This window comes from Arachis duranensis, chromosome 9 (assembly GCF_000817695.3).
Source record: "Arachis duranensis cultivar V14167 chromosome 9, aradu.V14167.gnm2.J7QH, whole genome shotgun sequence".
Lineage (NCBI taxonomy): Eukaryota > Viridiplantae > Streptophyta > Magnoliopsida > Fabales > Fabaceae > Arachis > Arachis duranensis.
In genome coordinates this window covers 24,961,586-24,973,693 of record NC_029780.3, presented here as the reverse complement: position 1 = coordinate 24,973,693, position 12,108 = coordinate 24,961,586, and the positions used below count along the sequence as shown (strand labels likewise).

Sequence of the window (12,108 nt, the reverse complement as noted above, 5' to 3'; positions counted from 1 at the left end):
TTCTGAGGGTGACTTTGAACGCCGGTTTGGGCCATCAAATCTTGGGCAAAGTATGAACTATTATACATTGCTGGAAAGCCCAGGATGTCTACTTTCCAACGCCGTTGAGAGCGCGCCAATTGAGCTTCTGTAGCTCCAGAAAATCCACTTCGAGTGCAGGGAGGTCAGAATCCAACAGCATCCGCAGTCCTTTTCAGTCTCTGAATCAGATTTTTGCTCAGGACCCTCAATTTCAGCCAGAAAATACCTGAAATCACAGAAAAACACACAAACTCATAGTAAAGTCCAGAAAAGTGAATTTTAACTAAAAACTAATAAAAATATACTAAAAACTAACTAGATCATACCAAAAACATACTAAAAACAATGCCAAAAAGCGTATAAATTATCCGCTCATCAAAGTCCTAGGGAGAACGACCTGAGGTCCAATACTTCGGTTTATAAATTTTAGGAGTTTGTACTAGTGACAAACAACTTTTTGTATGAAAGAATTATTGTTTGGTTTAGAAACTATACTTTACAACGAGATTTCATTAGTGAAATTCTAAACCGTCAAAAATCCAATCATCAACAAGCCTTTGAGACATTATGGGCAGGTAAACTTGGTTGATTATGCATTCTCAGTGGAGGATGATGAGGCAGTCACCTTGAAACATGCTATCAAAGACAAAAATAGAGAGAGTTGGGTTGGTCGCTTTGGAGGAAGAGATGAAATCTCTTCATGAGAACAATACATGGGATGTGGTCCCATTGCCCGTGGGAAAGACTACAATTGGTTGTAAGTGGGTGTATAAAATAAAAGAAGATCCTACTAAGTCAGATAGTACAAGATTCAAAGCTAGGTTAGTAGCAAAGAAATTTGCACAGAAAGAAGGTGTTGATTACAATGAGATATTTTCTCCTGTGGTGAAACACACCTCCATACAGGTGCTTTTAAGTCTTGTCGCTCATGGTGATCTTGAGTTGGAACAACTAGACGTGAAGACTACATTCTTACACGATGACTTAGAGGAAGAAATCTACATGTATCAACCTGAGGGTTTCAAGGTTGAGGGTAAAGAAAGTCAGGTATGTCGCTTGAGAAAATCGCTATATGGATTGAAACAATCTCCTCGACAATGGTATAAGAGATTTGACTCCTTTATGTTAAAATAAAGTTTTTCCAGAAGTAATTATGATTGTTGTGTATACAATTCGATCATAAGCTTTCTGGAGGTGATTATATTTATCTTATATTGTATGTGGATGACATGCTTATTGCCTCTAAGAGCAAGGTTGAGACAGATATGTTAAAAGTTCAACTTGGTAAAGAATTTGAAACAAAAGACTTGGGTGCTGTACGGAAAATATTAGGCATGAAAATTAAAAGAGAGAGATCAAGCCAAAACTTGTTCTTGAGTCAAAGAAGATACATTGAATGTATCATTGAAAGGTTTGAAATGAAAAATGCTAAATCGGTGGTAATGCCATTGGCTCCACATTTTAGGCTCTCTAGTAAACAATCTCCCACAACAGCAGAGGATAAGGCTTACATGGAAGATGTACCTTATGCTAGTGCAGTCGGTAGCCTAATGTATGCTATGGTGTGTACACGCCCAAATATTTAACAGGCAGTCAGTGTTGTTAGCAGGTTCATGGCGAACCCGGGTAAGGCACACTGGGAAGCAGTCAAGTGGATATTAAGATACTTGAAGGGTACCATTGACACAGGTTTATGCTTTAGTGGAAAATCATGTCAAATCAGCGGCTTTGTTGATTCTGATTATGCTGGTGATCTAGATAGAAGACGTTCTATGACTGGTTATGTATATAAAATACAAGGTGCTCCAGTTAGTTGGCGATCGATGTTACAAGCTATAGTGATACTATCTACTACAGAGGCTGAGTACATGGCAATAGCAGAAGGGGTGAAAAAAGTATTGTGGCTAAGGGGTCTTCTAGATAATTTGGGGTTGAAGCAAGATTGCGTGAATCTGAGTTGTGATAATCAAAGTGCAATTCATTTGGCTAAAAATCAGGTTCATCATGCTCGTACCAAGCATATTGATGTAAGATATCACTACATGCGCAATGTTATAGAGAAAGGTAACATTTCTCTTATAAAAGTACACACAGATGAAAATCCTGCTAATATGTTGACTAAAGTAGTGTCAAGAAACAAGTTCCAACACTGTTTGGAATTGTTCAATATTGCTTCATGTTAGGCATTACATGGAGAAAAATAGAGGAACTACGATTGGTTTGATCCTGAACAAGGGTACGTAGGCAGTAATTGTAAAAATAATGATGCAACCGAATATGAATACCACACTTTGATCGTCCATAATTTGAGTAGATTTCAAATTGTGAACGAGGTGGAGAATTGTGAGAATAAAAGAAAGGTAGAGAGAAAACAAAGGGAGGTAGACAAAAGATGGAAGAAAAAAAATGATGGATAGTTAAGGAGCTTTTATAGGAAACTATTTTATAGTACGCTTTCTTGTTATTTATAGAAGTTAGGAAACTATATAAATGAGTGAAATCAAAATGTATTCAATTTTTAAAATTAAAGGAATTCATATCTATAGCAATTATTCATTTTCTTTCTTTTTCTCTTTAATAATTATATAGCGAGTGTATTATTGTGAGTAATGTTCAATTTCATATTACTTTTTATCTGTTAGAAGTCAAAATTGCGATACAGACTCAACATTTGATAGATTCTTATACAAATAAAAAATTCATCATTCACACTACATTGAATTTTCATACTAGTTATAATTAATCAATTATATTATCATTAATTGTATGAGTGTAGTATGAAATTCTTACTTTTTTCCTGAAATTTTCTATAACATTTCTCTTAATATCCTATCATATGCTGGCTTTTTTTTAAGTTTCTAAAATGCTTTTTATATTTGAAATAAAATTAAATGAGTTGTATTCATGAGAAATTAAGATTTTATATATGATCCTGTAAGTTCTTTTATACTAAAGATTTTAATTCGAACTTTTTGTATACATTCAACTTTCTTATGGCACAGCAATCATATTAGAATATGATGGGTACATAGTAGTACCAACTAAGATGTTGCTAATTTGTAATATCATTACAACATTTTAATTTTATAAGGGATATCCCCACCTATTTCTATTATTAATATTAGAGATATAATTATTTTTATATTTTTTGTTTTCATTTAAATTTTTAACGAAAGTAATATTATTACAATTAAAAAAATAACGACTAATTAACAAAATAATGGCGCCCAAACATGCACATAGTCAAGTTTTTCTTCTCAATTAGCTTTTTTATTAGTTTTTATACTTCCCGATGACTAATTCACGTACACTTTCTGTATATAAAGTTAGAAACACTCTTGAATTATCCTCAATTATCATAGTATAAATAAGTGTGAATTTTAACTTTACTATATATGTCCCATAAAATTAATTTGGTTAAAATGCGTTCCCACTTTTATCTAGCTCATCAAACATACTTTACGTATTTAATCATAATATAAACTTTATAAATATGTATACTTTATTATCAAATAACAAAATACAATACACTATGAAATTTATTTATTTTTCGTTGTCCCAATTGAACTAGACATAAGATTTTATATCTAGAAAGACGAAAATGATAGAATTTTTTTAGTAATAACTTTTTCTTTAATTATTTTTGGAACTCTAACTCAAATATCTTGTTAAGAAGCACTCGAGATTTATTTGAATTGCAATTATCACTTTTTAAAACGGTAGTGCAATTCCCCACCTTTCCTGATTAAAAAAAGAAGAAAAAAGCGGTTTTAGGGCTGATGTGGTCCCAACAAAAACAAGCATAAATATTACCATAATCTCTCAATGTTCCATGAGCTATATGTGTTAAAGAGTAACAGTGAAGAACACCACTCTCCTCATAGTGTCGACATCATGGTTTGCCAAGAACAAGAGGCATTAGTCAACAAAGTGCTTGACCTGTACCACAAGATTTCAAGCTTAGACACCCTCAAACCCTCCCAAGATGTCGACACCCTCTTCACCCAACTCGTTCGCACATGCATCCCTCATACCCCATTCATCGACATCACTAAACTTTCCACAACCGTCCAAGAAGCTAGATCCAACCTAATTCGTCTTTGCAACATTCTTAGCCAGCACTGCCAGGCTGTTCCCACCAAGATTGCCTTCGTGGGCTCTGGCCCTCTTCCCTTAACCTCCATTGTCCTGGCTACCAACCACTTTCCCAGCACCACATTCCATAATTATGACATCGACGCTTTGGCCAATTCTATGGCCAAGGCGTTGGTGTCTTCGGATCATGACCTGTCAAAGCGCATGGTCTTTCACACTAGCGACATATTAGATGTGTCCCATGGTTTGAACGAGTTCAATGTTGTTTTTCTTGCCGCGCTCGTGGGAATGAAAAATGAGGAGAAGAAAAAAGTGATTGATCATTTGGGTAAGTATATGGCACCTGGGGCATTTCTTATGGTAAGAAGTGCCTATAGTGCCAGGGCATTTCTATATCCGGTAGTCAATCCTTCTTTTGATCTCAAAGGATTTGAAGTTTTGTCCGTGTTTCACCCCACTGATGAGGTTATCAATTCGGTTGTGATTGCGCGAAAGTGTCCGATTATTTCAACATCGTCGAAAGAGGTTCAATCGCTCTTCAATAACAATAACCTTCTCATCAATGGGAACATGATTGAGGAATTGGTAACTGAGGAGCAGCTTTAATTAATTTCCTAAATTCTCTCCCTCTTTATTGGGAAAATATTTAATTTTAAATTACGGTTAAGAATTGCAGAAACTAAAAAATAAAAAAAAATGCAGCTAATGCAATTGCAATCACTATTACTATGATGATGCGTTACGGTTGCTGCTGGAATAAGCTATGATTCCCAGGACTACCGTAATGATAATCATTTTATTATTAATATAACAACAGTATGGTAATTAACATTTGGCAACCTAGTTAATGTTTGCCATTTATAATTTGAAAATTTTAATTTATTGTGTACTATCTAGCAATATATGTCGAATTTCTTTTGCGTTGTTCATGAATTTCGACAAATAAAAGAAAATATATATTGTGTGTCTTATTGAATCTGAGCATAGTGCTATAATGTGTTTTTTTTTTAATTCTCCTAATCACCGTGTTTCTTTATTATTATTATTATTATTATTATTATTATTATTATTATTATTATTATGTCATTTATTTTATTATGTGAATAATGTATTCTCTTATTTATTATTGTCATTTTTTGGTAACTTTTAGATAAATATATTTAGTCTAAATATATTAATCTAATCACAATTAGTTGTATAAATTAATGTTAGATATATATCAAAATCAGACACTAGTATAAAATATATACTAAAATATAAATATATATTAAAAATAAATTGAACAATATGTTGGAATAAATAATTTTATAAATCCAGATCATCCATACTAAATCACCAAAAATATAATATAATGCGGAAGCGTACCTTTACTCATAAGAGTCAGAAATTGATAGAAGAATTTGGATCTTATGGTTCTTTCGATCTTCCTCAACCAAAGCCTTCTGTATTCCTAGGTGACTGAACTGCAACTCTTTTGATGGGAAAAGAGCAACAAAAGCGGCTTTGATATATTGGGGACCGAAACCCTGAAGGCTTATTTATATTTGAGCATGACACCCATTAAACCCTAAAACCCAAATAAAATAGTATCTAAAGTCCAAAAGATAATATATCTAAAATCCAAAAGATAATTATCTAAGAAACAAAAGATAATATCCGGTTTTATTCTCATTTAATTCCAAATCAAAAGTAATAATGACTTATTTAATTTAACATTTAAAACAATAAACGAGATCACCATTATATAAGTCATTTAATTTGAAATAGCATAATTTGTGATTATAATTAATATATGTATTGCCCACAAAACAAATTAGGAAATTAAAATAATTTCCTAACAATCTCCTACTTGGGCTATACATATATTCTTTCTTGACATAATCACATCTCATAAACTTTATGCGCGCATCTGAATGCTATTTCTCTCATTACTTTAACAATATGGTCTGTCTCATACATTAGATATGGAACTACCGTAGCTTTTATCACATTAATGTCGTTACTAAACCACAACAATCACGATCCTAATATACTTAACGATATAAATCAAATTTGGATGAGTAATATGGAAATTACATGCCAAGTGATCTCATGCATGTCTATTTCCAGGTGGTCCAACTTTATTGAGATCAAACACAAAACAAATATTATAAAATGAACATTTCATACAACATGAAATAAACCATCAACTTAATTTTGTAGAAAAATAATTCAATATCTGTCATAGGACATATAGCATAAAATAAACTCCCACTAAAGCAAGGCATCACAAATATTGACACACATCCGAGCAGTGTGCTCACGAAAGACTTTAGGGATCAATTCCTTGGTTATTGAGTCTGCTAGCATATACTCGGTTCCTATATATCCTATGAAAATCTGTTTTTCTTAAACTTTCTCCTTAACAACTAAGAACTTGATGTCTGTATGCTTCGATTTTGTCAAGCTTTTATTGTTATTGGAATATAGAACTGCTGACTTATTGTCACAAAATATCTTTAATGACCGTTCAATGTCATCTACTATACAAAGCTCAGTGACAAAGTTTCGCAACCATATGCCATGAATCGGAATCAGAGTACCTAATGATCTTCAAAATTTTCTGATCTCCGATAAATAAGCATGTAATCCTTTGTTCTCTTTAGATAACGCATTACGCGTTTAACAACTATCCAATGATCCATGCCCGAATTGTTCAAGTATTTACCCAACACTCCCACTATAAATGATATATCGGGACGTGTACAGACTTGAGCTTATATTAAGCTCCCTAGTATTGATGCATAAGGTTTATCATGCATTGCTGTCCTCTCAAGATCATTTTAGGGCATTGCTTGAGACTGAACTTGTCTCCTTTAGCTACGGGTGTATGTGTCCTTTGGTCTATAACTTTCCATACCATGTCTACTTAAAATCTTTTCGATATAGTTCTTTTGTGATAATCCAAGAATACCTTGAGAACGATCTCTTAGTATCTTGATTCCTAATACAAAAAGACATCACCAAGAATTTTTATTTCGAATTTGTTCGATAGAAATTTCTTAGTTTCATGCAACAAGCCTATATCGTTACTGGCAAATAGAATGTCATGAACATATAAAACCAAAATATGCATTTACTCCCACTGAACTTGCGGTATACACATTTATTTATAATACTTAACTTAAAACCATGAGGTAATGACTTGATGAACTTGTGATACCATTGACGGGAAGCTTATTTGAGACCATAGATGGATTTTCTCCTTTTTCTATTGGATCTCCTTAGTGACACTTCTTGAGGTTGTTGAGCTTGCTGTATGGATTAGAATTGAGGAGGATTCTCATTATTTTCCTGTGCTGTAGCAGTATCTTGAGAAATAACAATATTCTCATTGTTCTCTTGTACTGTAACTGGATCTACAGTAGAATTCTCATTATGCTCTTGTACTATAACTGTATCTTGAACAATAATAGGCACAAAGATCTTATTATTGTCAGTTATAGAATCCTCATCAAAAGCTACATTCCTAATATTTCCTTCCCCCCAAACTCAACATCATCAAGAAATCTCGTATTTTCCGTTTCAAAATAGACCTTGATGTAGGATTGTAAAACTTGTATCCCCCGTGAATGGTTAGCGTAACCAACAAAGTAGCAATTAATTGTCCTTGAGTCCAATTTTCTTTCATGTGACCTATAAGGTCGCGCCTCAGCTGGACATCCCCAAATATGCAAATGCTTTATACTGGGCCTTTTCCCAATCCAAATTTCATATGAAATTTTGTTAACTGCTTTGCTTGGCACCCTATTAAGGATGTATACTGCGGTCTTTAAGACTTCTCCCCAGAGTGATTCAGGTAAGGAAGAATGACTAATCATACTTCTCACCATGTCCTTAAGAGTTCGGTTTCTTCGCTCTGCAACACCATTCATGCTAGGTTTTCCTGGCATGGTGTATTGTGGAACAATACCACACTCCTCTAGAAAAAGAGCAAAAGGCCCGAAATGTTGCTCACCTGAACCATCATATCTTTCGTAGTATTCACCACCACGATAAGATTTGGCAGCTTTAATTTTCTTTCCAAGTTGAAGTTCAACTTCAGCTTTGAAAGACTTGAAAACATCCAAGGCTTGGGACTTTCATGAATTAAATATAGATACTCGTAATGAGAGTAATTATCTATGAATGTAATAAAGTACCGTTGTCCATTCCAAGAGACAGTAGGGAATGGGCCACATATATCGGTATGTATCAGTTCTAAGACATCTTTAGCTCTATCGGCACCTAATTTTTTTTGTTTGCCCTTCCCCCTTTATGCACTCAATGCAGTCTTCAAAGTCCGCCAAATTTAGGGGTCCAAAAATTCCATCTGAAACGAGCCTCTGAATTCTCTGTTTAGAGATGTGACCTAGGCATTTGTGCCATAATGATGCTGAATTCTCATTTAGTTTTTGTTTTGTACCCATTTGCAGTATTTCATTATTATAGAAATTTAATTCAAGCCTATATAGATTATCCACCAAATGACCAGAGCAAATATTATTCGAATTATAGAAGAGACTGACTTTATTGTCTCCGAACAAACAAAAATAACCTGATTTGTCCAAACAAGAAACAGAAACCAAATTTCGTCTAAATGACGGTACATAAAATGTCTCTAATAAATCCAAGTAAAATCCACTCATGGAACATAATCTAAAAGTTCCTATAGCTTCGACTGCAACTATATTGTCGTCTGCTACATAGATGTATCTTTCAGCATCACTTGGCGGTCGGTACCACAGGCAACCCTGCATAGTAACACTTATATGAGTAGTAGCAGCAGAATCTACCCACCAAATATTAATAGGTGCATAACTTAAACTAGTTTCAGAACAAACAAAAGTAAGAATTATACCATTCTTTACATGTCAGGTGGCATATTTGGTACAATCCTTCTTCATGTGTCCCGCTTTCTTATAGAAGAAACAAGTTGAAACTTGATCCTGTTTTATTAGCCTTTTTCTGCTAAGAAGGAACATCCGCAGTTGTATCACGCTTTCTTTTATATTGAGAAGATGAAGCCATGTGAGCACTTTCAGTCTTATCTTGTTGTAGCCTCTCTTCTTCTTGCACACAGTGAGATATAAGCTCATTTAAGGACCAAGTGTCCTTCAGAGTATTATAACTAACTTTGAATTGCCCAAACTGTGCAGGAAGGAAAATCAAAATGAAATGCACGAGTAAATCTTCAGACAACTCTAACTTTAGTGCTTTCAATTTTGAAGCAAGATAAGACATTTCCATAATGTACTCTCTTATGTTCCCTTTACCTTTATACCTCATGGAGACAAGTTTGCTCAAAAGCCTACTTGCCTCCGCCTTTTCATTCTTATTAAAGAATTTTTTTAAACATCCTTTAGGAACTGTTTGGCATTTTTATCCTCAGTAATTGAGTCCCGAAATGCCTTAGAAATTGAGCGTTTCATGATCATAATGCTCATTCGATTAGATCTCTCCCACTTCTCTATTTTAACCTCATCGAGGTTTTTCGGAGTGAAAGTGGGTTTCTCCTCTCGAAGAGCTATATCTAGATCCATACGACCGAGGACAATCTCTACGGTATCCTTTCAAACTTTAAGGTTTGAACCATTCAGCATAGAAATACTACTAATTTGTGCAGAAACATTGGTAGCTAAAGCCATAGTTTCTGGTATAGAACAAAAAATATGCAGTAAATATTAGTTAAATAATGGGAAAAAAATCCAGATTGAGATATCTAGAACAATATTAATTTTCAATCTTTGGATAGAAAATTAACTGTAAGTGATACTCTCATTGCAGTAATCAAATATTGTCAAAATTCCTGTCACGCATTAAACCTTTTTTTGGACCGACTTAATGCACACATGGAAATTTAAACTTCGCAACCTATTTATTACCGCATATATTTTCTATAAATTGGCCAAACAATAACCTTCTTTTGGGCCGATCATTGACCGCATAATTAATATAAAATAAATAAAAGTGTACAATGCTTATTATTTGGCCAAACAATAAACTTTCTTTGGGCTGATTATTGTTCGCATAAATAATAGGCATTACTTTATTCTTAATTAATTACCCAAATATGTATTTACTATCAATATGTGTATATAATTCGGCCAAATATAGACATTCCTTTGGGCCAACCAGTATTCGCTTGAATTACATATCACCATATTCCTAATGTTTTAAATAAATCAATTTTCACAAAAGAGGCTACTTTGACAGCATAATGTTCAATCAATTTATTCCAAAGCCAAATTTTTATAAAATAGATGGATATACTAATCCAAATTGTTACTAATTTCTTTATGTAACTATTAAATAATATTTTTTATTATTCAAATATTATTAATATGTACATATAACTTGGTCAAATATAAATCTTTCCTTAGATAGATAAATATTCGCATAAGTGACATATACATAATAATCTTTATATCCTAAAAAGATTATTAACCAATTTTATTCCAATTAATGCTTTACAAAAATAGATCCGAGACTATCAAAGATTAGCAATACATTATTAATATTTAAAAAAATCAATTTATTACTATTATATATGTGAAACTCTAAAGACATATATACTAATAACGCACACAGTCGCAACATCTTCTAATTCATATATATGTATATTTCTATATATGCGATATTATAATGTAATATGGAACGCATATATATATTGATCCAGAGAAAATAAAAAGTGAATATTTTGATAATTAAATTATGGACGGCTCTAATACCACTTATTAGAATAAATAATTTTATAAATTCAGATCATTCATATTGAATTACCAAAAATATAATATAATGCGGAAGCGTACCTTTACTCATAAGAGTCAGAAATTGATGGAAGAATTTAGATCTTGTGATTTTTTCGATCAACCAAAGCCTTCTGTATTTTTAGGTGGCTGAACTGCAACTCTTTTGATGGAGAAAAAGCAATAAAGGCGGCTTTGGTATATTGGGGACCGAAACCTTGAAGTCCTATTTATATTTGAGCATAGCACCCATTAAACCTTAAAGTCCAAATAAAATAGTATCTAAAGTTCAAAAGATAATATATCTAAAATCCAAAAGATAATTATCTAAGAAATAAAAGATAACAAGTGTAATAGCCCGTGCCATACATGTGATAAGATTGAAATTATAATTTTAAATTCTTTTGTTAAGATTAATTTGAATTATAATAATTTAATTAATAAAAATATAACATATTATGTATTATTTATTTTTTCTTATTATAGTATTAAATGTATTAATTCTAATTATTAATTAGTTTTAGTAATTTACTTTTTTCAATAAATCAAATATATATACTTAATGTGACCATAAATAATCTAGTAATACTTAGACCCACCAATAAATTTTTATATATTATTTTACTGTCAAGTAAGAACATATCAAAATCAACTCAAAATAAATAATAACTTCTTAGAGAATTCTAATGCACAAAATTCTCTAATAAACAATAAATAATTTAAACCTGCTAAAATATAACTCAACACATTTTTTTGATACCTGCAAAATATATACATGAAATAATATTATATCAATGTTAGTATATAGTTTTACAATCATCGACTATATTTACTATACGTGACTCCTTCTTAAAAGTTATTCTACATACGTGTGCAGTCGAAAGATAAATTACTAGACTTTATTTTATTTTTCTAAATTACTATAATTATGCATTATTCATTAAATGCTACTTGTAATATAATTGTAATATTGTAATATAATTATAGAAAGATATTTTCTAAAATAAATTTAGAAGAGAGAATAATGCTTTCATTATTTTGGAGGGAAAATGAATTCATGAGGAATTGACACTTCACTTCTATTAGTTGATAATGTATTAAATATTAATTTTATATAATTATAATAAAGATATTTTCCTAAATTAGTGTAACAGGCCAAACCACCCGCTAGCACGATATTGTCCGCTTTGACACACAAGGCCTCACGGTTTTGTCTTTGACGATA

General features: G+C 32.3%; 1 protein-coding gene across 1 annotated transcript; it reads left to right on the top strand.

Moving 5' to 3' along the window:
• The first annotated feature begins 3,868 nt into the window (after positions 1–3,868).
• Positions 3,869–5,094, top strand: LOC107465178 (nicotianamine synthase). Its single transcript, XM_016084173.3, has one exon. The coding sequence runs from the start codon at positions 3,916–3,918 to the stop codon at positions 4,720–4,722; it is 807 nt and encodes a 268-aa protein (XP_015939659.3). The 5' UTR covers positions 3,869–3,915; the 3' UTR covers positions 4,723–5,094.
• The last annotated feature ends 7,014 nt before the right edge of the window (positions 5,095–12,108 follow it).